The following is a 24,564-nucleotide window of genomic DNA, read 5'->3' as shown; positions in this document are numbered from 1 at the left end:
GGAGCCCTGCATTTTTATTTTGCACAGGTACCTACAAATTATACTAAGGGAGATACTAAGAGAGAGGGAGCAATACAGGCTGCGTTTCTTAGCCTCAAACCACACGCGGGCTTTAGGGGTCTGTAATTCTTATAAAGTGGTATAATCTGATGTTTGTGCAGTCATGCATTTGCCTGAGACTAAGGTTCACGAATTTTATCAAATTTCCAAAAGAGTCTGTGACCTAACAAATTATAAACCAGGTTGGTACGGATGGCTGCTGGGAAGGGGAACTGGGTGAGTGAAGGACAGGTGTGGGAGGTTTACTTCTCATTATATACCCCATTTCTACTTCTTTAACTCTGGCATATCTTACCTGTTCAAAAACGAAATAAAATAATTTAAAACAAAATGAAGATTTGGTGTTCCAGAGAAAGAAGAGACAAAAGAAAGTCCTGAGGAGAGACAGGTGAAGGAGGTGGAGATGCAGCCACCACAGAGGTAATGGAAGAACCAAGACTGAGCATGTAGAGGGAGGAGGGCTTTTCTAGAGGACGAGTACCACCAATGGTCAAAGATGGCAGGAGGGGAGGATGAGGAATCATTGTCTTCCATGTGGCATCAGTCTGAAGATGATGATGGCAGGACCTCCCTCATGAAGGGAGCCACACACACACACAGGCCTCCCTCCCCGCAACTTAGCCAGACCCATCAGCCGACCCATCTGTGTGTTCCCTCTAGACGCCTACATGGAAGAGCTCAGAACAGAAGGAAGCTGAAGCCAGGCTCCCGCCAGACTTGGGAGAGGTGGGGTCTTCTCTGAGAGCCAGGCCATTCTTCTCCCTCTCTCTGATCAAAGCAAAGTATAACCAAGCTACTGATCTGGGTTGGTTTGAGATAGTGAAGGGCCCCAGGGCCTGAGCTGCCTGTGCCAGGTCTCTCCCTTTGTGCTCCTCTAACTACTGCAATTTTATCTTGGGGTTTGTGCTCTTACTGGCCCAACCCATCAAACAGATACCCCCACTCCCTCTGGCTCATAAGTCCTCTTCAGTGGCCAAGAACATAGACTGTGCCCTCCCCTGAGAGGCTAGAGATGATGCCACTCCATGTCTTAGAAGGTATTCCTCTGCTCTGGGCCTCTGCTTATAGTTAAGCCATAAGCCCTGCTATAGTATATTGTACCTGTTCAAAAATGAAATAATTTATTGCTGCATCTAACCCTCTCTACAGAGACTGGAGCAGGGGCTCTCTTCTCTGAAGGCTGCCAGTTGTGGAAGGACAACTTCACAAGTCTTCTGGGTTCAACTCTCCCTCCCAGGAAGTTTGCCCATACGTACATCTTTTTATTAATCTAACATAGTTCCAACCCACTTCAGTCTAAGTAAATTTTTCCTGGATGTTTTTATCTTTCATCCATAAATGTTTACTGTTCCCCTCAGGTGCTGCAATATGCCAGTCACCGTGCTGGGCCCTGTGAAGAAAACAATACAGACATGATCCCTGCCCTCAAGTAGCTTACAATTGACCTGGAGAGGCAGGACAAGGTGGTGGTGACAGTACAACCATGGCCAAAACAGCAGCAAACTATACTATATTCTGACTATCTAAGGTGGGTGGAGGTAGTGGGGCGACATCATGTGCTTTAAAAATTTCTAAGAATGAAACAAAATTTAGAAGACTTATATTTTAGGAACTGGAGCTTGAAGGATATATGTACGCTGTAGACAGATGGAGGAAAGAAGGAAAACCACCCGTTGTAGTGAAACTACATGAGCAAATGCACAGGAGAAATGGTGGGCAGCCCACCCCATGATGAGGTAAAGACACTTCCCATAAGAAGGCAGTAACATTTGGGTGGGTGGTGTGGCCGAGTTGTCAAGGAGCCCCAAAACCAGACAAGAGCATCTTGCTTCTTCATCTTTTATTATTTTGGTGGCTCTCTGATGCATATGTTCAAGGTCCCTTTTCATCTATTTGAATCTTGATGCCATGCCTCCACAGCTTGGTGGCCTTGTAAACTCAAGATATGAATACAAATTCAATAGGGCCTTGAAAGTGTTTTATTTAGCTCTCAGGCCCACTACTTTCTGGATGGAAGTCTATGGAGAAAAGTCACTCTTAACCTCTCTGCCTTTCTGAACCTTAGCTCTCCCAACTATATAATGTAGGATAGTTGTGAGGACTAAATAAAAATGCAAATACCTTTGTAATTTGTCAAGCATTATACAAATGAGCAGTGGAATTTTTTTTTTTTTTTTTTGCAACCTGTGTCCTCGTCTCAGGCAATCACTCAGGCTGCTTGCTATTCTCTCAAAGCCCAGCACCACTCTGGAAATACAAATTTAAGTTATGGTCCCCAAGATCCAACATGCCCTCCCCCCTAGGACTTAGGTGACCCATTACTGGATTTGTTTTAGGAGGAATGCAGGGGAAGATTGGCAACTGAAGCCTAAGTGAGGGTATTATACTGTGCAGTTTTCCATATTTTGTGAAAATTATAACTCATCTTTAGGCAGAGAACCTGTGATTTGAAATACTTATTTTGAAAGGGAATTGCCAGAGTAGGGCAGGTGCTGTAGGAGTGCTTGGGAGAAATTAGGAGGGACACCAAGCAAAGGGTTCTAACACAGAGCACTCTGGGCTTTTCCTTGGCCAGAAAAAGCAAAGGGCACTAGGTACCCTGAAGGTACCCAGGGGGCTCACCTTGATTTTTCAAAGCCATCTGGTTGTAATGATTATAGAGTTTCAGGCATAAAAAGAGGCTGGGCAATGAGACTTGTTTTCCTGAAAAGTGGGCTGGTTGCATGTGACCTGGGACCTTGTAAGCCTAGAACTTTAGCCCAGAAACAATTATGGTTTATTTTCATCATTGCCCCACCCTCACTTCTCCCCCTGTAAATATTGAGTTTTCTCTGAAGTTGGAGATGAGGTCAGGTAGAGAGTCAAGGCACCCAGAGGAATGGGAATAACGATGGCAGGAGTAATGGTAAGTAGTAACCGATAAGCTAACAAGTTCTAAGCTCTCTACACAGATCATTTCATTTAATTCTCAAATGCCTGAGATAAGGTATTATTGTAATCATTTCTTTTTTGCAGATGTGGAGTCTGAGTTAGCGAAGTGGAGTAACACCTGAGCTTACTCAGCTAGTTTGAGACAGAAGAGGGATCTGAACCTTACAGTGGTGCTCCAGAGTATGACTATTCTGCTACAGGGTAGAAGTTCCCTGGCTTGGTTGGGCCCAGGAATTGGGAGGCGACAGCTAATTCTTGGCACTACTCATTCTAAACAAGTAGGCTCCATGATGCTTGAAAGCTGATGGAAACTCCCATCCATTCTGGAACATTAACAAGAGTTTGATAGGTCTCTGATTTCCAAGGTCATTGTTTTCCCCTCTGCAATCCAGAACTGACTGGCTCCTTTCCAGTCCTCAGGCACCTCATCCACCTACCCACTGCCCTCAAAAATAACTGCTTAATGGCTCTCTGGCAACTCCAGCCAACTCCTTAAGGGTTCTTGAGAGTCGATCATCTGTGACAGCTAAGAGAATTCATCCAACTTTTTAACGTGATCTTTGATCAGCTCTTTCCTTGCCTCCACCTTCCCACATGATCTAAGTTGGCTGGTCTGCCTCACCTCACACAGAGTTCTCTCAACCAAGAGTACACTTTGAGAGCAAATCAGTTCGAGATATAGAGTGCAAAGGTTGAGAGGGAGGAGGATGTCTGAAGCCAGAAGATTCAGACACACAGCTTCTGAGATCAGAATTCCTTTCCTGCATCCAGCTCATGACTATTGACTTCACCTGGTTGCCACGGAAACATCAGTCTCTGGTGGATGGCAAACAGCATTTTAGACAGAAAGCATCACAGGCTACCATGGTAACACTAAAAAGAATAAAGCTGCCTCGTCTCTTGTAGGGGTGAGGAAGGAATGGATGAAGCTGCCAGGGAAGGCAGACTAGAAGGGACAGCCTTTGAATAGACTGGCTCTGATTTGAACAGAAAGGGAATTAATTCAACAGACATGTAACATATACAAAGCAAAACAATAATGGAAAAGATGTGTCTATGGCTGGCTTCATCAGGCTATAACCATCTATTAATAGAGTTTACAAAGCACTGTAAATAAAGGCAGAATAAGACCTATTAGAAAAAGGAAGTCGACTCCAAGTAGGAAAGCTTCAGAGTCTTAAAGGATGAGATTTTGACCAGCAAAAGAGGGGCAAGAAGAGAGAACAAGATGAACAGACATGAAAGTGGAAAAATTCAGGCTATACTAAGAAGTATGAGTACAAAGACAGAAAAAGTGACACTTCCTCATGACTCCAAAGCCTTGGCTTCTATAGTGGTGTTGAGAGGCAGCTTACGATTAAGATCAAAGGATCTGAAGTCAGACTGCCTGGATTGGAATCGCAAACTTTTTGTGGGCCAAGTTATTTAAGCTCTTTGAGTGTCAGTTTCCTTATTTACAATTAAAGTTAACAAAAGACTCTAACTCAGAGGGTCACTGAAGAATGATTCAATACATATAAAGTGCCTAACCCACAACAAATCCTGCATAAATGTTACAGTTGTCATCATTCCACCTCCTACCACCTTTTTGAAGCCAGGATAGACTCTTCTAACTGTCCAAGTATTACTTCCTAAATCCCATCAAGAACACAGAGCAGTTTAAAGAACAGGAAGAAAATGCCACTGCCTTGGAGAAGAAAGAAGCATAGGCTCTAAGCCAAAAGTCAGGTGAAAATCCCATTTAGAAATGAGGCCTGGTAGGAAAATCCTAAATATGCTGAGAAAAGGACTGGCTCAGTCTCACCTCTACCCTCAGTCTCACAACCATGCTCAGGCAGGAGAGGTTGAGGGAAGTTTATTTTGCTTTAGGCCCAACCCAGAGGCTATTTATTGCCCCCTTCTCTCCACTCTAACCACCCCCGATAGAGATGAGTAACAAGAAGGCACTGAGTCATACAGTGACACCGGCTGTCAAACATTAGATGCAGTCACCTTACGTGAGTTAAGACTAGAGAAACTGTCTTAGATATTTCTTCACTTGATCACTGTCTCTCTCCCAGCAAGAGGATGTATGAGGAACTAAGCCCAAGGGGCAAGGAAGAACTGAAGTAGAAGGAACCAGAGTACAAGAAGCCCAAAGGAGATAGGTATGAGAACATAAGGAAACTAAGCAGAGGTGGGTGCCCGTCTGAGGAGTGCAGGGAGGGAAGGCCTGTGGGTATATACAGTTTGGAGTTCAAGACTACCACAGGGAGGTCTGGTCCATGGCTTTAGAATGACTAACAAAAATGGTCTGCACTGTGCTTCCAGGATGCATTAACAGCCAAATCAATAACTATAGGGGGACTGGGCCATAGCCAGCTGCTCCTACCTAAAAATAATGCATCCTCCTTCCCTTCCTCCAGGTCCAGAGAGCAAACTAAGATACGGAAGGAGTGGGGGTGGCAGCAAAGGAAATAGCTAGCTAGAAAAATCGAGAGCTAGTCTTGGGCCCCAGTGGCCTCTTACACCAAACAGGCTTCAGGTACTTAATACTTCAGTGTTCAAAGCAACCCCAGAAGCTAATATCACCAAAAACCCATCACTCTGCTTTAGAAAGTCTGAGTGCTGACAAATTAAAACCTAACAGCAATTATCCATATTTTTAGCATGACAATAGTCTTAACATTTTGTTGCCATAGAAACCAGTAAAGAATGGAGGAGCCCTGACCAAGAACCTCAGACCTCCTCCTCCAGGCTGATTCTTACTTGGTGAGCTGGGCTGGCCCAGTCCCTTGTTACAAGCCTTAAAAAGCAAGCAGAGGAAGTTCTGCCTCCCCTTTGGCAGAGCCCTTCCTGGAAAACCCAGCTCCCTGCGAGTCACTGATTCCAGGCTTGCATTACCCCAGGCAGAGCTATATGGAATGCAAGCTTTGAGGTGACTGGGAGAACAGCAGTTAAGGCCTGAGGATCCCTAATGTATGATGCCCAAAACCTTTTGCATATTGGGTTCTAGTAGTTTTCTACTACAAATAAGGCTAAAAGTGGTATGGGGACCAACTGTAAGAAGGGTGAGCCTGGGAGGCTTCTCTGCTACTTAAGATCCTTAATATCATGAAACACACCTAGAGGAAGGTGCAGAATGTGGTAGTTACACTGCCATCTAGTGGAAAGACAAGATCTGTCCTTAGGCACAGGGACAGAACCTGCAATTCAGTCCAGTGGGCAGATAGATTTGGAGATAGTTAAGATGGAGACAGATGGAGGAGGAGACAAACACTAACAGTAAAATGGAGATGCAGACAAGAACTTGGCCCAGGTATGTGCCTTTTGTCAATTTTTCTTTCTGAAAATTAGATAAAATTAAAATAAAAGAAAAAACCTCACAATGGTATTACAAATGTTTTATATCCCTAGAACCATTCATGGTTTTGGCTGAGAAATTAACATCCGACATAACTAAGACCACACATATATGGAAAGCAGCCGCCACAAGAGCAGGGCTTGCCATTTGTACAAAGTTTATATATATATACATATATATATTTATGTACAGACACAAGGGTATAAAATCCAGTGAGAAGGCTCACGTGTGCCCAGGCAGGGGACAGGAGCAGCTTTAACAGCTGGGGTTGAGCCTACAGTAGAGGCACATGGGAATAGGTAGAGAGTAGCAGCCTCCCCTCCATCCTCCCACCCTGGACCAAAGGAAGGACCTGGGAGGAAGGACAACTAACTGTACAAAGAAAGATGGAAGATACTGGAAAGTACCCCATCCTTCGCTAAACTGAATGCCCCTTAAGACATTCAAAATACCTGGCAGGATAGATCATTCCCACAGTTCCCAGCAAGATGCTGAGCCTACAGTAGTAGTTCCAGCCCTAAGCTGAGGTCTAAGGCAGGCTTCACAATGCATATACGAGTCCATACTATCTTCTGGGGGCCCTTGCAACAGCAAGCCAGCACCTTCAAGGTTCACCCCACAAACTCCAAAGTCCTCTTTGTCCAGAGGGCTTAAGGGTTTTCCTTGAAAAAATTGTAGGGTACAGACAAACGAAAAGAAGTTCATTCCTTCAGTCAATGCCCTATGGCCTTCCCAACAGAGGAGGAATCGAGGAATCACTAAGATGTTGTTAGAAAGGGCAATGAAGATCCTCCCAGGAGACAGCACACACAGGGAAATAGGTGTTCAACAATTCTGTTCTCTTCGACTAGCGGTTGTTCAGCAGAGGCTATTCCCAGTGGGGCCATGGGCAGGAGCTCTTCTTGGTCCATAAGGGTGGCTCCAATTTCCCCATAGTCAATGTCCATGCCCTCAGGATGGCTTGGTCCACAAAATGGAGAAAAGGAACCACAGAAGGGTAAATGTGGAGAAGGGAGTGGCAGGACCCAGAGGCACAGGGAGGCAGTATACTGTGCCATTGATTCACCTGGGGAAGAGGTAAATAGAAGTTAAAAGAAAGAAAATAACTGAGACTAAAATGAGCTAGGTCCTGAGACTCACATGGTCTGGGGGGAGAAGAGGTTGGAAAGCTGGAAGCAATGGGAGGCAATTGCCTGAGAGGCGAGGTTCAGGGCCGGACTCAGAGCTGGAACAGAGAGGAGGAGAGAATTAGTGAGCAAAGAACATTTCTTCTTTCCAGGCCCTCACCCTTCTTTTCCTTTCCCAAGTCCAAGTCTACCAGTCAGAGTTGCTGGGTTCAGGGCCCCCAAGGGTACTGCTCCATTCAGCTGCAAGGCAGCAGCGGCAGCTGTGGTTGGCAACTGGATTCCAGAGCCTAAAAGGGAAAGAAAAGGTGGGATTAAGTCCCAACCCTTGATTTACAACTCAATCCATATTCTCCACCTGCAGAGAAACTCTACCTTCTGCCAACTTGGCCATGAGTTGCAAACGTCCACCTGCTGATCCCGGATCCAGCTCCTGATCTCCATCAGGAAAAGTAATGTCTGTACCACCATCCAGTCGCTCTGTCACATGGCCGACCCTCATAGGTCGACCAGCAAGCTCAAAGCCATTCAACTGTTCCAGGGCCCGCCGGGCACACTCAGACTCAGAGAACTACAAGAAACCCAAGCAGTATCAGTCACCTCTTGGCCACAGACATGCTCTCAAAACCCCACTAACACTCATATTCCTACTATTCCAGGAAAACTGCATGCTCACTGCAGTACAAACTTTTCTTTCCAAGAGTCTGTGATCTAAGATCCCTCCCTAAATTATTCTCTGAAAAGCACCTTTTCCAACGGACTCAATGGCAATCACTTATCAATCTTCCAGCTCCATTAAAAACCCAACAATGTAAAAAGTCTTTTATCTGTAGGGAAGCCAGCCTGACAGGCTGTTTCACAAATGGACATATAAAACGGAAGTAAGATAAGCTGAGAGTCAACGCTCTTGGGCTTTATTTCAGTCCTTAGGACTAGTAAGTTTCAGTTCTCAGTTAAGAAGTAGAAATCTGGACCTCCAGAGTCCAGCCTGGTGCTCAGAGGAAGACTGCGCCTGCACCCCCACCACAGTGCTGCTGACTTGGTGGCCTGCTGACAAGAGCCTCTACTCTCTCGTCCCTTTCATCATCAGCAGCAGCAACAGCAGCATGGCATAAAGAGCATTCCCAGTCTGCTATTTAAGTGTCAAGGGTGTTGACCTAAAAAGCAGCAACACAAGGGCGAAAAGGCCCCAAAAGAAGCCTTTCTGCATCTAAGTCACGCAGAGAGCTAGAAAAGGTACTTGCCACTAGGAACGCCACAGCTGGCTTTGGTTACTCTGGTATTAGCTGCCCCAGGGCCTGGCACGTGGTACTGACAGTTCACAGGCAGGTGATGTAGGTGGCCTGCCTTTACTGGATACTTCTGAGGTGAGCAATTGCCACGGTAGAACACAACCTACCTCTCCTCTGCCCTGCAGGCAGCTGTGGGGGTGTATGCTGCCTGGATTGAGCCCAGAAAATACCAGCTTCAATCAGACTTGTGGCTGGCAGCCAGTCCTCAGCCTGGAGTCACATGGGGCTGGAAGAACCAGTTACGGGAACTGGTAACAATTTTGTTGAAGTGTCAGGAAAAGGTGAGATTTGCCCACTAATAGATGACCTCACTATTCTCTCTACAGTATTTAAATATAAAGATACTTCTCAATGGAAAAATTATTCAGAGTAGTACCATCCTATCTCATCATGAAAATATACCAATTCTATAAAACATGTCCATAAAAGCCCGTACCTAACCTCTCTCATGCCCCTAACATTTTAGCTGCAGCCTGGAATCATTACTATTACCCTAAGAGCAAGGTGCAGCACCAGGGAAGCTGGTTCAACTCCTGGACACCCCTGGGCCACTGACAAAAATATAGGAACAAAGCCAAGAGCTCAAGCAACACACTCGTCTCAAGAAACAGAAGGCTAGTCTACAGCCATGCCACCCTGAACAAGCCCAATCTCGTCTGATCTCGGAAGCTAAGCAGGGTCGGGCCTGGTTAGTACTTGGATACTTGGATGGGATACTAGGAAGACCAGGTGCTATAGGCATTAAAAAAAAAGAAACAGACGGCTAGTCCAAGCTTTAGGCGTCAGGGTTTATGAGTCATTTACATAGTTCCTAAAGGAGAATGAAGCTAAGCTGTAAAATCAGAAAAAGAGGACAAACCCAAACTAAAATAAACAAGTTAAAAAGACTAGAGACTCACCGTAATGAAACCATAACCTTTAGAACGACCTGTATCCGAATCCTTCATCAGGACAATATTATCAATCTGCAGAACAGGGAGATATTATTAATAACTTTTTAGCTAACCCATACTTTTGATCTTTCCTACCCAGATTGTTCTAGTTACCTCCAACTTCTTCACCACCAATCACATCTCTCTGAATCATTTTTAAAAAGAAACAAAGGCCATCTCTTTCCAAAACACCTTTTGTGACTATCTTGCTTAATCTGAACCCCATTATTTGATTTCATGGTGCCTGACTCATTTGTCTACTGACCAATCTGAATACAGAGATGGAGCCTAACTTTCCCAGCATGGATCCTTATGCCCACTATGGTGTAATGCAGTGGGTTTATCATGGTCAGACAGAACAAAGAGGAATACTCATCTTCTCCACTTTTTCTAATTCCCTTCAGAGGTTTCCCTCACTTTCTACTCTACTCACTTTGCCAAAGGGCTCAAAGATGCCCCGGAGCATGTCTTCGGTGATATTGAAATGCAGGGAGCCCACATAGAGGCGCATTGGTCCACCACTGCCTTTCTGAAGGTTGTTGGCCATGGCTGCCAGTCGGTTTTTCTCAGCCTGGGGAAGGAAGAAATGATGGGTCAGGTCTCACACCTCCTACCTTCAATCCTGTCTTCTCAGGTCAGTTTCTTGGCCTGCTCACCTGTGAGGCCTGTACAATGATAGGCACCCCCAGCAGCCGCTGCCCAGTCAGCCCAATGGCCAGTGGCACAGACTGGATTTCACAGAATTCCACATAAGCAATACCCTTGGAACGACGTGAGTTCCGATCTGAGATGATACGTACATCACGAACCTATCCAGGGCAAAAGAGAAATCCTGAGTTGAGAATAAAGGGGGATAGACAGAATATAGGATAGTGAGAAGCAAATTAAGGAGGAGAAGGTTACCTTGCCAACAGCAGAAAAAAAGTCCTCTAGGTCTCGAGGCCGAATGCGGGCAGCTAATTGCATACAGAAAACTGTTCGGGCATCACGTTCCTCAGGACTCAGATTATCAACTGGCTCTCTGAGGAGTGAGGAAAATTTGTTGAGACCTTCACCCCTACCAATACTTGGTTATCATTCTCTAGCTAACCTCAAGTACTACATATTCCTGTACTTTGACTCAAAGACCTTTTTATTCATTACCTTACAATCTCTAAAAAAGTATTCATTATCAACTCACCTGACTGGGCTCTTCTCTCTGAAATGAGGACTCTTACTGTGTCCATACCTACGCCTATGGGACAGAGAACAACAAAAGTGAAAGTTGTGTCACCCAACTTTATTCAGATTGGTCCAATGCTGGGTCTTCCATCACGAGAAAACCAGATCCCAGCACCTCATCTCACACGTGAATTCTTAATGCCACCCCTCCAGTAACTGGGTCTCCTGCCTATCTCGGAGGCTTATAAGCACCCTCGGGAAGGGACCATAGAACATAGTTTACCCAGATTCCAATAGGAAAGCGATCTTGTTAGCAAAAAGTGATACCCAGTGGCAAGTGGTGGACTCCTATAGTGCACACGATCCTCACGACGCCGGTCCCAACTTCGGGACTCAGTACTGTGGCGACGATCCCAGCTATGGCTGCGGTGATGACGCTGCCGATCTCGACTTCTGCTCCGACTGTTTCTCCGCCTATGCCGATCACGGTCCCGACTACGAATGCAGATGGAAACAGCTATTTAGTTTGTTAATAAACCAACCAACCTCTTCTGGGCTTCGATATATATCCTTGGTATCTTTCTATTTATAGTAATTCTGAAAACCCAAAGCCCCCAGAATGACTGACCTGCGTTTTCTATCCCTGCTTTTACTATGGCTCCGACTCCTCTTCTTCCTGTGAAAGGAAGTGTGGATTCTTATTATTGAGAAGGTTTCATTATCTCATTATCTCCATGGCCAGGGTGAAACAAAGAGCAGTAAAGGACCAAAGCCCAGAAGACGATCTGGCAGTTCACAGCAACTGTACAACATCAACTTACACATAGCTTTGGATGCTGTTAGGCATCTGAAGCGGCCATGGTTTTTCCCCAATGCCAAGCAAAAGCTGGTGTTTCTAAATTAGGGGCCCTCTTGCTATTTTACGCAAATGAAATGTATCAATGCTGGGACTGATCCACAAATCTACACACAAAGTTTAGACTACATCGTCATAAAACCAAGTCACCAGTATTCCCATGATCCAGTTATTAAGTCGGCAGTCTTAGAAGCAACTACCTCCCTGTTCTGGCTATTTCTCTAACGGACATAGTTGTTTCCCTTCCCAAGTTGCCAACCCATTTCCTCACGCCACACTCACTTGCTTGCCTCCCCACTGGTGCTGCTCCCACTGCCACTGTTGCCAGTGCTGCCGGTGGTATTGCCAGAGCCTTCCTTTTTAACCTCCTCTTTCTTTGGCTGCTCATCCTGAGGGGTTCACCAGGAAAATGTCACAAGGTTCAAGGTAGCAGACACAAAAATTCCATTGGGCACAGAAAGAACAAAAGTGGACAAAGAAAAAAGCTCATGAAATCAAAGCTCTCTAGCCAATTATCTAGGCAATATTTGAGCACTCAGAGCTCCTGAAAAAGGGAATAAGAGAGGAAGGGAGGAAACTACCCAAAAGGAAGACATCAGAGTGACAGATTTGGATGTCAAAACTTTAGCTACCCAACATCTGTTACACTGATATCTATTTCCTGAGAGAGTAAGAAATCGGGTCCGAGATACATTGATTTTCTGTCACTGAAAGCTATGAACAAAGCACTAATTCCCACATTATGTGGGCCCCCCCTTCCCAGTTTTTGGGGCCCTTCTGAAAACATGGCCCTTGAGTATGGGTCTCTAGCAGAGCTTACTAAAAGATTATGCCTTTTATGAATAGTCACTGTACATAAGAACCAAGTAGGGAAAGAGGATTCACAAAATGTTGAAACCTATGACACCCAACTGCTGTTTCTTATTAACCCAATTCCACCAGTGAGGTGGGAATATTACCTCTTCTTTTTTATAGGGAGCCTCCAGCATGGCCTCAATCACTATATCAAAGTCATCAGATGCCATGGTAGCAGATCTGAGAAGAGGACATCAATACATAAGACCCTCATTTAAGTTTTTCCTCCCCTTCCAGTACCCCACATTCCCTTTCACCTCTAAGAGACAGAATTCAGTATACAGTTCTGTTTTATCAACTCCAAAGGGATCTTACTACCTCTTGCTTACGCTAGGTTTATTTTTGTACCTTACATTTCTGAACTAGTTCTGCTTGGTGGCTTAGAATAAATAGGTCAAGGGTCTAGAAGAAAACTGAATATCTAGGTAGAGACAAAATACAAAACAGACCCTGCCATGTGAAGAGACAATGCTGGCACTCAAACTTACCACTCACTTTACAGTAGACACTAGGCCTTTATTCTACTGTTCAAAATTCTGAATAAATAACTGGTTTAAACTTAAATCATAGAAAGAGGCACACAGTTCCAATAAAAGGTAAAGCAGCAAGACAAAAAAATGATAAGACAAAGTAATACCAGAAAAATTCAGATTTTCCCTAAGCTCTTCCCTATATCCCCCATACAAACACCAATAATTAAGGAACTTATCATTAAGTGTTTTCCATATAATACCAACTAGAGTTTAGGTAACTCAAAAAAAATATGATTAAGACAGGCTTAACCAATCCCACTTTGAAGCCCTTCTGTCTAGGCAGGAAAGGTGAGACTTCTCGCCTCCCCCAAGCTTTCACATCTAGCAATCGTCTTCCCCAAGTCTGTCAAATAAGAAAAACGGAAGATACCAAACAATATCAATAAGATAAATTATTTGAAAATTACTGGTCTGAAATTATTGACATACACAACATGGATGAATCTCAAAATAATTATGCTGAATGAAAGAAATCAGACCAAAAAAAAAAAAAAGGAGTACATACTATACAATTCCATTTATATAAAATTTTAGAAAATGCAAACTAACCTGTAGTGACAGAAAGCAGATCAGTGGTTGCCTAGGGATAGGAGTAGGTGGGGAGGGGCTAGGCAGAAAAGATTACAAAAGAGCACAGGAAACTTTTGGGGGTGATAGTTTCATGGGTGTTTATACACATCAAAACCCACCAAATTGTACACTTTAATGTGTACAATTTTATGTCAATTATACCTCGATGAAACTGACCAAAAAATCCCCAGGTAAGCAGAATTTCTAAGCTAGAAGGTGAATCATAATCAGACTTGCCATCTCCACAAGAGCTTTGTCCTCTTTAAAGCAGCTAGCTAATGCATCATCCAGTGATGCTGTCCTTGTTGCCCTCAGAACCCATAGCCTATCTGATGATTTAATAATAAACTAATAAGAGAAATATGAAAATTACATTAAAAATAACAAAAATAATATTAAAAAGTAAAAAATAATCATCACACCTATAGTACCTCATATTGCTAGGCATGTTACAGAGATAAGAGTCTTAGAAACAGCAAAACCGTTAAAATAACTTGGAAGTAAATTTAAGTTTTAAAATGGAGATCAAATCAAAATCAAATAGATGTACCTAAAATCCAGTGAACTCAATCTCTTATTTAACAACAGCTTATATTAATTTAGCAATCAAAAGTAATATATACTACAGCCAGATATCAGATCCATTGCACAGATGAAAAACAGAATTTGTGAACTGCCCCAAGTCACAAAGTTCAAATGGAGGAGCTGACTCTTGAGCAAAGTCTTCTGACTCAAGCCTCACATACTATCTATTATCAGATTACCTCTCTCTTGTAGTTTAAACTTAACATTGAAGAAAATTTTAAAAAAGTATACAGCATATCAATATGTCTAGCTTTAAATACATTTATCTGGAGAATTAATGTTCTGATCAGTTTATCAAAAGAATCAGTCTCATTAGTCATACTTTATTGCGTGGCTTCTAGATATGAGGCATGTACACAGTATGTTTCATAATATCAGGAACCAAACTAATTGTAATATACACTATTTGGCCTATTGTGGAAAAATGGTTCTAAAACGAAAAAATTTTTGACGCTCAAACTGTTCCTTTCAGTCATTTTGGCTAAGTCTATACAGATTTCTTAAGTGTCATAAAATTCCTCTATTTTTTACAATCTGCTTTTTCCTCCCTAAACACTCCTGATTGCAAGTCGTCTTCTTTGTTGAGTGCTAGTACAGGGCAAGGGTAACATAACACACACACACTTTAAGTTGACGAATGAACACCCCATGTATGGGGTAAAGTTTTCACTCAGACTCCGAAACAAAGAATGAACTGATTTAAGCACAGACATATACAACACGAGCACATTTTGAAACTTGCAATCTCAATGGGTTTAGTGTAGCTTTCTAGCTGTCCTAAATGCAGTAAAGTCCAAACATTATGCATTTTCAGGTTCGTAGTCTTCAAACTCTCCCCATGAATTTGTGTCAAAGTCCATGCAATCCCATTGATTAAAACACCATAGAGCTTTCTTCCATCCCTGCTTCAAAAACTACACTGGGGTCCATAATCATGGCAGTGCCAGGATCCTGCCATAGTATAGTCACGACCCAAGCCAGCACTTAGGCCCCACTGCTGCAGAGGCAGAGGAGAGTGAAGAACCACCGACAGCCCATTTCAGGCAGAATTCACCAAACGCTGGAGTCCCAGGGGTGATGGTAGCGCCATCTCCTGGGTCGGTCCCTGAGCTGGGCACAAACATCTCCAAAATGAAGGTACTTTAATTAAGAACAGGAACAATAAGAACGATAAAAAACATTCCCCATATTGTGTAACAAACCAAGGCAATGCTTTAAAAAATGGTCCTATAAAGTATCCGATTGGCACCATCTCCGCGAGAGCCAGCGTTCCCAATGATAAAACCTTACAGTGGCCTCACTATATACTCTTTCGCCACGGAAAGTGTGGTCACAAAAGGAAATCGGGAAAATCTCAGGCTGATATAGTGAAATCAATCTTCCAGAAATTGAAGACTAAGGGAAAAAACTCAATTCCCTCATCTTTCTCCAAATGGTGGCACTAGGGGCTGAAAACCGATCCTACATGTTTTCTTGGTCAATGCTCCCTCCCCATCATGGACGTCACGGCTGAGGGGGCTTAGAAAGAGATCCAACTCACTGGGATCCTTGAAACAGCGTCATCAGTAAAGGACAGAGCCACGAGGGTGCGGATCCCTAAAATCCCGACAGTGAGCTACATTTTGATAGCGAACACTTGCAAATCAAAGTAAACAAAAAATTTTTTTAATTTAAAAAGTTTGCCTGATTCCGCTCTTGACGCCATTTTCTGCCTGTGACGTCAGGGGGAAGCGCCGTGCAGCAACGTCACGCAGAGGTGACGTCGCAGGGGTACCAGCTTTCGGGTTTCTCACCAGTTCCGGTTCCCCGCACCGGGGTCCCGGTTTTCTCCGTTCCTTTGCGTTTGTTGGGGAGCGCGAAGCACGGCTGTCTTGCAGAGTCTCAGCAGTTAAAGCAGTATTGCAACCCAGGCTGTTCCTCTTCCCGCAAAATGGCGGTAGCTCCGCTGTCTTCCAGAACTTTCCCCAATCCGCGCAGGCGCTGAAATATTTAGGCAGTGGAACTAATCTGTCTCACGGCAACAGCCGAAGTACAGATTTTCATTGGCTAAAATCCTAAACATGGGTGGAGCCAAATGCAATTGTTTCTTAGCAACCATCAAGTTCCCATTGATTGGCTAACTTCGCCAAGACTTCCAGAAAGTGGAAGCTTCTTCAGGCAGCCCCCATGGCTCTCATTGGCTAAACGACCTGCAGAAAGTCGGGCGCCCAGGTTGACCAAGCCCCAGTTGTGGGCAGAGCCAACAAGGAAGTTCAGTTGATGTTCTTGGCCATCCCTGCTCTTATTTGCAGAGGGTCACGTTGGTGCTCTCGGGGACAGCTTTGTGGAGAGCAACCGTGTTTGCTAGACTCCATATTCCCATCCTGAGCAGGCTGTCTACACAACCCTCCCAAACACCTCCTGCCTTCAGTGCTTGGGAACTGGAACATGCAAGTCTTGTCAGATTTGTCTGGTCTTATAGCTCACATATCTTCAGCTTAAATCAGTGCCCCACACACTTCCCCCTGCAAGGGTAAACTTGAGACTTTCTCAGATGACTCCTTGGATGTAACAGTACTCTCAGCCCTCTAACCAGAAAGAGATGGAACTGATGTCTGCACTAAGACTTCCAAAAAGGTAGCTGGTCCTAACATGAAGAAAGCCAGAGGACCTATGTTCCAGTCCGATTTGAATACTAACGTCATATCATTGTACAAATTTCATATACCTCTTCTGAAAATGAAGGATTGGACTAGATGATCTCTTAGGACTTCAAACTAACCCTATTTTGTTCAAACAAAATAGGTGGTGTCTTGCTGGAGATGTCTGGATGGCTTCCAGTTTCTCTATCGAGAGGTAATAAAGCAGCTGGCAGTTCAACTCAAGAAGGTAGAAAGCTGGCTTCACTCATTACCCCATCTTTCTCCATGGTGGCAAACTAGGCCTCCTCCCAGACTAAAATCTAATCACAAGTTCTAATGCACGAGACCATTCTGTAGCTGGCCAGAAATGCCTATACCCAGGAGTCCAAGAGTCACCACTAAGCTTCCTAAATAGGGAATAAAGGTAGGCCCCATTGGGTCTTAGATAAGGGCACAGATCTGAGCATGCCTAAGTTTAAGTAAGGTGTGAGAAAGCAGAGGCCGGGGGCAGCAGGGCTGGAGCAGGAAAGGCCACGACTTCACTTTATTTGTATTTCCTTCCACACAAAACCATCAAAACAGGAACAGAAGATGGGCAGGGAAAGGGCTGAAAATGTGTTCAATCGGCATGTCTCAGGGCTATTCCAGGGAGCGCTTGAAGCTGAGTGCCTTTCAGAGTAGCTTCAGATCCAGCACTAATTCCTCACGCTCTGGCCTAAAGTCTTCACTGATTGGTGGCTTGAGCCCTGCAATTAATTCTCCTCCTTTGCCCACAGTGATGTAAGGCAGAAAAGCAAACTGAAATGCTTCTCTCTGATGGACAACGGGAACCACAGCCCACAGATGTACTGCACCTTCTATGCTACAGGAGCAGAACCTGAAGCTGCTTCTGGACACTTGCAGGCAGGGCTAGAGGCCAATGGTATATGAGCGACCTGTGGGGTTGTGAATAGCAGAACAGACTGGTGCAGTCACAGCCCATTCATACCACACCTTCTTGGAATTGCTGCATCGCCAGAAACGCACACAGATGGTCTGGCCTTCACGCACCGTAATGGGCTGCTGTAAGAAGAAAGACAGGAAGGTTCAGGGTAGACCTAATGAATTACATGTAGCAATGTACTGAGCTAAGTGTGAAGATAAAAACATGATGTTCCGACCCTCATAAAGTTTATCTGAAGTCTATCAGAACAAATAATTAGAACTAAACAATTAGACATTGAACAAATACTCTAAAGTGTGATGACTGCTGTGATCATGCACAAGGTGCTATGAAAGCACCTATGAACACCTAGGAACGCTAACATAGTTTAGGTCTGAGAAAGTTAACAAGAATGTTTAAGGAGACCTGGAAAATAAGTTATCAGGGTAAAGAGAGAAGAAATGAATTTTACAGGCAAAGAAGAAAGGTATCAAAGTCACAGGAAAGAAAGATGATGGGGTATCAGAGGAACTGAAAAATAGTCCGTTGGACTGAGGCAATGTAATCAAGGGGACAGAAGCTGGAAAGGCAGGCTAAAACTAGATCACATCAAGTCTTACAAGCAATGTTCAAGATTTTAACCATTATCCTAAAGACAGTGGGAAGGCACTGAAGGGTTTTTTAGCAGGAGAGAGATATAATCAGATTTGGGTTTTAAAAGATGACGCTTGCTTAAGGTAGGAAATTGACAGAAGAGTAGCTAGAGATGTGGAGAAGCCAGGTAGAAGGCCACTACATTAGTCCAACATCTACAACTGGGATCCAAGCTGTGAGAGAAGTAGGACATGGATCACAGCCAAGTATCATTCATAACCCAACAGCTAAACTCTTTAACCTATGGAGTTTTAAATATGATTCCTACCTTAATGGGGAAGAGGATGGGAAACCATGAGAACATCCCAGGAGAGTGAGTCTCTGGACGGATACCTGTATGGACAAAATAATGAAAAAACTGAAGTTTCCGTGACTGTGCTTTTTGCCTAGGTTGAGGAGAATGTCTTCTGTGAACACAGAAACAAGTAATCAAATATCCCCATTCACTGACTCCTGGGCTCCCTGTGACTCTAAATGAAACATGTACAGAAGCTGCTCAGGTAGCACACACTCATATCCCACCATCCACTGCCCCAGACACTCACTCAGAGTGATGTTCTGATAAAGCACAGTCTCGAAGTAGCCTGCAAAGCCATGCAGCACTGTGTTCACTGCCACAGGAAACTCCAAGGTACAGTAGCGGTTGTTATCAATCATAGGATCTGTCAAGGAAGAGTTGTGTGAGTGACAAGGGGCCAAAAATCTTAGACAACTGGTAAAGCATGAGCAAGAACCAGTAAGGGAAGCCTAGACAGGGCAGACCCAGGTCAGCAAGGGCGAGCTCTCAACCCGCCTAGTCAGAGGATAGCCACACAGGAACTCACCTTTGTTGGGATGGCTGAAAGTGAAACAGGGCTGGGGCGCAGAGAGCTGGTGGAAGTTGTGCAGCCGTACCACATAAGGCATCTCAAACTGGGCCTGACCCAAGAGACAGAGAGCAAGAGCTGAAGAAGATAAGCAAGAGATATCTACTTCCTCAGGGAAAGAAGCTCAAGCCTCAGGGACACAGAAAAAGACGAAAACAAACTTTTACTTCAACCACATTCCCTACTGCTCCTTCACCTCTCCATCTTCTGCAGAGGAAGAAAACAATAGATGCTAATATAGAAAAAGAAAGGACTAAAGAGAGGAGCCCACGAGAAGAGAGTGGCTCTTTACCTCGGGGTCACGGTCCTTTTCCCGACAGGCTCGGACCTCATTGTACAGCTTGGAGGAGGAGATAGGAGCCAGAAAGGACGTGTATTCACCAGGGATGCTCACGCCGTCATCTGCAGAATAGGAGAGCCACATTAGTTCCCAAGAGATGGAAATGATATATTTGTACTAACTGAAGGCCCAAACCTCTCACATCCAAACAGACTCAGGCAACTCAATGTTGTCACATTCCCAGATCAATCTGCTCCCAACTCCTATCATGGGAAATTCCACTTCCAGGTTACTTTACAGAGTCACACAAGATTAAAACTGGAAGGAACCTAAGATATTCTAATCTAGTGCTTCTTAACTTTTGTGGGAGTCACAAAGCCTTCTGCTATCCTGATGAAAGCTAAGCCCCTAAGGTACATATCACAGCAGCTCAGGGAGTTCACAGACCTCAGGTTAAGAGTCTCTGCTTTAGTTTATACCCCTCATTTTATAGATGTGAACACAGAGGCTCAGAGAGATTACTTCATTTGCTAAGGGCACTGACCCAAGTCCAGCCCACCTTCCCCTAAACCCTGTAACCTCAGTTGCCATCCCACCCAATTCTCCCCAACGCCTTTCCCTCAGCCTTCCTAGCTAATAATCCAATCCCCTTACTCAGTATACCCCAACCTGGAGACACCTTTTAGGAAGTGCTGGGCTCCATCCAGGCACTCAGGTGACAGTTCATTATCAGCAAAGGAGCCCAGAAGCTCACTAACGATGATGTCTGCTTTCTCTGGAGCCACCCATTCCCGCATATCTGATGAGACTACTGTCACTTGGCTTCCCCATTCTTCAAACTGCCAGTTCTCTAGCCTAAAACAGAGATGATACAAGTGACGATGCAAATTAAGAAAAACTGGCACTGGGGACAACTTCCCAGTAAAAGGGTTGCTACTCACGTCACCACAGCATTTGGGTTCTTCTCCACAGCGTACAGTTTTATCCGTCGGTCAGCCTGCTTGGCTGCCCGCAGGGAAGCGTTCACCAGGGGACCCCGGCCTGCTCCCAGCACCATCAGCACCCTAAGAAAGAAAGAGAGTCAAGGTGACTCAGCATATAGAGAAATAGACACACAAATCTCTGGTATCGTGGGGAGAACACTCACTGGATATTAGTGTCCTTCTCTTCGTCTGGCACTCGGTCTAACAGACATTTATAGATGGCCTAGGGAGAAGGAGAGAAGACCTCATGGCTATAGTCTCATCTTCACCTAGGTTATTCTAGCCCTGAGTTTGACCCAATCCGGGATCCACGCTGTACCTGCTGGTATTGAGAGTATTTGATGGGGTCTTTTTCAAACACTTCATATGTCTGTGATTCCAGATTGTCCATAAGTGGCTGATGAATAAGAGGAAAGAGGCAAAATAAGTTAGCAAGTTTCTGGCAAGGACAATGCACCAGAATACCAAAACTTTCCCATTGCCTCCTAAGTTTTGGTATGATTTTAGGACACTTACTCTCAAGAGATTTTCTCCACCCTACTTCCAGCCTCCCTCCTCTTAGTGCACTCTAGACCCACCTGGAGTGGGGACTGCAGATAGTCTTCATAGCCTTTGGCGAAGAGTTCATAGGCATTGGGTGGAGGGCGGTTCTGGCTCAAGTATTCCAAGTACTGGAGGTAGGAGCAGAACTCTTTCTCTGAGTGGTGGTTGGTGCCTGTGATAATGAACTGCACCTCCAACTGTGAGAGAAGTCAGACCATCAGACACAGTCCTCAAGCCAAGATTCTGGGATATTATTAGATCTTATGGCCAAAGAGTCCTAGCATAAAATTTATTATATAAGGCCCAGACCAGCAGTTCTCCAAATACCAATAAAAACAGCATAAGGCTTCAATGAACTTACAAAGCCCTCCTATGCCATATAAGCATCATCCTGGCTCAAAGAGCCCCATGGAGCCTTGCTATAACTTCTTAAATGAAACCTGCAAAATTCTCATGAGAGCTGGTTCTTTTGAAATGTTTCTGGGGCTCCTACTGTCATTTGCCTTTTTTAAGACCCCTTACTTTGCTGAAGTTGTTTTCCAGAAATCAGAGGAGAGTCAGCCCCATAGGAAAAAAACATCAAATGTATGGGAATACAGCAAAAGGATTAGCTGAAGCACCTTTAGCATCCTTCTATCACCCACCTTGAGGAGCCGGAAGATCAGCCTCTGGTGCATCTTAGAAAGAACAGGAAATCCCTTCTTATTGGTCAGGAAAATGCTGGTGGGGAGAATGGCTGCTTTGATGGGCTCTCCAAGCCAACGATCGATGACATGATTAGATGGGAGGTCAGCCCCAATTTCAAGAGCTACACAAGAAAAAAAAGAAAAGACCTGTCAACTACCGCTACGCAAGAAGCCTTTTCTTGTTCTGTTGTGCAAGACCTGTTTACTCCTTAAAAGCAAGGCACACCGAGGCACAGAAAACAGCAAAACTGCCCAGCAGCCAAGTCTATATGAAACTCCTAATTCTTACTCATAGGAAGTCAGGACCTTTGTGGACTTACCGACTGCAATCCTCTTGCTATAGTCACATAAGGTCCGGAAATTGTGCCACCTGTCCAGAGCAAATACAGAAAAATATAGTCAAATACATATGGCCCAACAATCACCATAGCTTAAAAAGACCACCCTACAGGTTCCACCCCGTACTTCCCTTCATTTTACCCTTGGCCCTGGTATAACAGCAAAAGGAGACATACCACATCCACGTCTTTTCCTCTCCACTGTACTCCTCTGTGTGTGTAGTTGGTGCATTCTCAATTATATCATCTCTTAGGTCCTCCGGGGCTACCAAGGGTACCCGCATCCAGAACTGTAGATGAACAAGTACCCTGTTTAGAACTCAGTGGATCCAGAAAGCTTCCTTCAATTAAAAGTTCTTGATCCAGATCTCAAGTTAATCTCTTAAAATACTTTCCCCAGTTTGTGACTGTATGTATGTGTACTTGTATCTCGTGTATATCCTATGTAAATATCAGCCTTGCCCTTTATTTCTACTGTAAATTTCTATACATAATTGTGCATTCTTTATCTTTTAGAATTCTCTGCTCACCACTCTTAGATGGAGGTAGGCAGTACTGACATTTCAGTTCTGCCAAATGCATCCTTTACTGTATGGCTAGGAACAAGAAAGTATGTAGCATAGCCTAACTACCATAATATGCAGTAGAAAAGGAGGCCCTCAGCCATACCATGGAGGAGTGGTGGCCAGTGTGGATGTGGTTGGTCAAAACTCTGGCCAGGTTTGTGTTATCTTCCTGATTTAAGGGCAGCAAGAAAGCTGGAAGACCCAGATATGCTCCAAAATTCAGTTCCTGTAACATGGCCTGGAATGGAGATCAAGAGGAAAAGGTTAAGAGCTTGCAATCCAAATAGCTTAAATTGCATTATATCCGAGTTACTGAGTTATGGGGGCAGGGGAGACTGCTCTCCCCATCCAGCTTGGTTACAGACCTGATCTTTAGAAAGATCCAGTGGAGAGGTCAAACAATCTTACCGCCTCAGAGTTCCGGCGGATCTTCTCCACTTTTGAGTCTGGACGAATCCATGGAGAAAGCTTTCCCACAATTAGCGTATTCCAATCTGCACTCCCCCACCCAAGAAAGACAAATATCGAATGAGGTTAGGCACTTTACTCATTCAATTTCTAGTTCTTAACAGGGAATAGAGTAGAGACAAAGACTTTTTCTATCAGAGACACAGGATACCCTGATGCAGATTAGGAAAACTAAGGCTTTTAGCAGGTAAGCAAGGAGAAAACAAGAGTTGTCTATAACCCAGGGACTAATCAATATATCTAAGTCAGGAAAGGAGAATGAGGACACTAATAAAGAAGTTGTTACTGCCTCTAATAAAGGGGCATATGGGATGGTCCCTACCCCTTCCTGACAGCAGTAGGTCTGATCGTGTCTGGGGGCCCGGTCGATTCTTAGCAGGTTCCTGAGTGAATTCCCTCTTGAAACGCGGGTGGAAGACAGGCATGCAGAGGAAATCAAACCTACAACCGTGACAGACCCAGAATTGTCATGTAAAGAGAGCAGCAGTGTCCAGAGATCCAAGCAACTGGATTAGGCTATCTGGATTCTGCACAACCCTTTGAGCTGCCATCATCAGTCAGCCGACTGGACTTCTGAGTTCAGCCCACGTTGGGGCATATCACTTCCACTACACTGTGCCTTAATTTCTCCCCAAACCACAGCCATGGAAAAGCTGAGTAACAAGAAAAGATGAAATCCACACCAAGTGGATTTTCTACTCTGCTGATTTTCCAAGACTATCACACCCAGATCTGCCTCTCCCCGCAAGGTTTATCTTTCCCTCTCTCTAGCCCCCTAACACTTCCTCCCACTCTCAGACAATAATCTTGCTTTCCAGGGCCCTGGAGGTCTGTAAGCTCCCTTTTTTATTTACCTGACAACTCCCCCGACTATTAAGCTCAGTGACCACACGCCTCTAATAAGTTTTTCTTTTTTCTGACTTTCCAGGGCCCAAGGCTTCTCCCCTCAAGGAGTACTGGTTTCTCCCGCCTCACCTTATCCACTCCGACCCCCTCATCCCTGCCTCTCGGGGATGACTAGTCTGCCCCTCTCCGTCCTCGAGTACGGACCCCGCATTCCGCTCGCGGAGGTCTGGGCCCTCACCCCTGTTTAGCCACAGCCCCTAGTGTGTCAGCTATTTCGGGGACGCAATTTAGGTCCCTGCCGCTGGACACGCGGCTCCCACCGGCCCCTCCGACCGCCATCGCCGCCATCTTTCCCCTCGCGCTGTCCACGCCGGGATTCCTTGATACTAGCAGCCAATCACAAAGCTGGAGGGAAAAAAGCCCCCCCGGAAGGCGGGACGAATCGTCATAACAACCAGAGCGTCTTCCACCTCTCCAAAGAGAAGGCGGAGGGGTGGAGAGTAGTTCTTCCCGCCAATCCGCGGGCTGTACAGTGACGTGTGGCGTAGC

The 24,564-nt window shown here is 44.8% G+C and overlaps 2 protein-coding genes and 1 pseudogene across 10 annotated transcripts; 1 reads left to right on the top strand and 2 right to left on the bottom strand.

Annotated features, from left to right (window-relative positions):
• Positions 1–6,359: 6,359 nt before the first annotated feature.
• RBM23 (RNA binding motif protein 23) lies at positions 6,360–17,920 on the bottom strand. 6 transcript variants are annotated; one of them, XM_039851827.1, is made up of 14 exons: positions 17,857–17,920; positions 12,659–12,734; positions 11,982–12,088; positions 11,472–11,519; positions 11,171–11,338; positions 10,863–10,916; positions 10,586–10,703; positions 10,339–10,491; positions 10,116–10,253; positions 9,650–9,715; positions 7,834–8,029; positions 7,653–7,748; positions 7,475–7,559; positions 6,360–7,400 (listed from the first exon to the last, which is right to left on the bottom strand). In XM_039851827.1, the coding sequence occupies exons 2-14, from the start codon at positions 12,722–12,724 to the stop codon at positions 7,397–7,399; spliced, it is 1,299 nt and encodes a 432-aa protein (XP_039707761.1). In that variant the 5' UTR covers positions 12,725–12,734; positions 17,857–17,920; the 3' UTR covers positions 6,360–7,396. The 6 variants fall into 6 exon arrangements, with proteins under 6 accessions (XP_039707761.1, XP_039707757.1, XP_039707729.1 ...); XM_039851823.1 differs by lacking the exon at positions 17,857–17,920 and adding an exon at positions 16,036–16,194; XM_039851795.1 differs by lacking the exon at positions 17,857–17,920 and adding an exon at positions 15,783–15,918.
• LOC120594179 (uncharacterized) lies at positions 9,369–9,491 on the top strand (annotated as a pseudogene).
• Positions 14,550–24,455, bottom strand: PRMT5 (protein arginine methyltransferase 5). 4 transcript variants are annotated; one of them, XM_039851779.1, is made up of 18 exons: positions 24,254–24,409; positions 23,492–23,610; positions 23,110–23,195; positions 22,805–22,939; positions 22,313–22,425; positions 22,118–22,167; positions 21,756–21,919; positions 21,147–21,308; positions 20,888–20,965; positions 20,733–20,791; positions 20,527–20,649; positions 20,265–20,440; positions 19,598–19,707; positions 19,264–19,357; positions 18,985–19,101; positions 18,708–18,772; positions 17,857–17,925; positions 14,550–16,222 (listed from the first exon to the last, which is right to left on the bottom strand). In XM_039851779.1, the coding sequence occupies exons 1-18, from the start codon at positions 24,361–24,363 to the stop codon at positions 16,124–16,126; spliced, it is 1,929 nt and encodes a 642-aa protein (XP_039707713.1). In that variant the 5' UTR covers positions 24,364–24,409; the 3' UTR covers positions 14,550–16,123. The 4 variants fall into 4 exon arrangements, with proteins under 4 accessions (XP_039707713.1, XP_039707719.1, XP_039707715.1 ...); XM_039851785.1 differs by having other exon boundaries at positions 24,220–24,352; XM_039851781.1 differs by having other exon boundaries at positions 24,145–24,267.
• Between the last annotated feature and the right edge of the window lie 109 nt (positions 24,456–24,564).

The sequence above is a fragment of the Pteropus medius genome, unplaced genomic scaffold (genome assembly GCF_902729225.1).
Source record: "Pteropus medius unplaced genomic scaffold, Ma_sr-lr_union100, whole genome shotgun sequence".
Classification (NCBI taxonomy): domain Eukaryota; kingdom Metazoa; phylum Chordata; class Mammalia; order Chiroptera; family Pteropodidae; genus Pteropus; species Pteropus medius.
Note: the sequence above shows the minus strand (reverse complement) of the source record. Positions and strands in the feature narration are given on the sequence as shown.

Coding starts and splice junctions, on each gene's coding strand:
- PRMT5 (XM_039851779.1), bottom strand. CDS start 24,363: ATGGCGGCGATGGCGGTCGGAGGGGCCGGTGGGAGCCGCGTGTCCAGC. Junction 22,426..22,804: donor CTGGCCACCACTCCTCCATG/GTATGGCTGAGG, acceptor GTTCATCTACAG/TTCTGGATGCGGGTACCCTT. Junction 21,920..22,117: donor TAGCAAGAGGATTGCAGTCG/GTAAGTCCACAA, acceptor TTTCTTGTGTAG/CTCTTGAAATTGGGGCTGAC.
- RBM23 (XM_039851803.1), bottom strand. CDS start 15,805: ATGACGCTGTTTCAAGGATCCCA. Junction 10,917..11,170: donor AGTCCACCACTTGCCACTGG/GTATCACTTTTT, acceptor TCTGTCCCATAG/GCGTAGGTATGGACACAGTA. Junction 10,492..10,585: donor TTTTTTCTGCTGTTGGCAAG/GTAACCTTCTCC, acceptor TGCCCTGGATAG/GTTCGTGATGTACGTATCAT.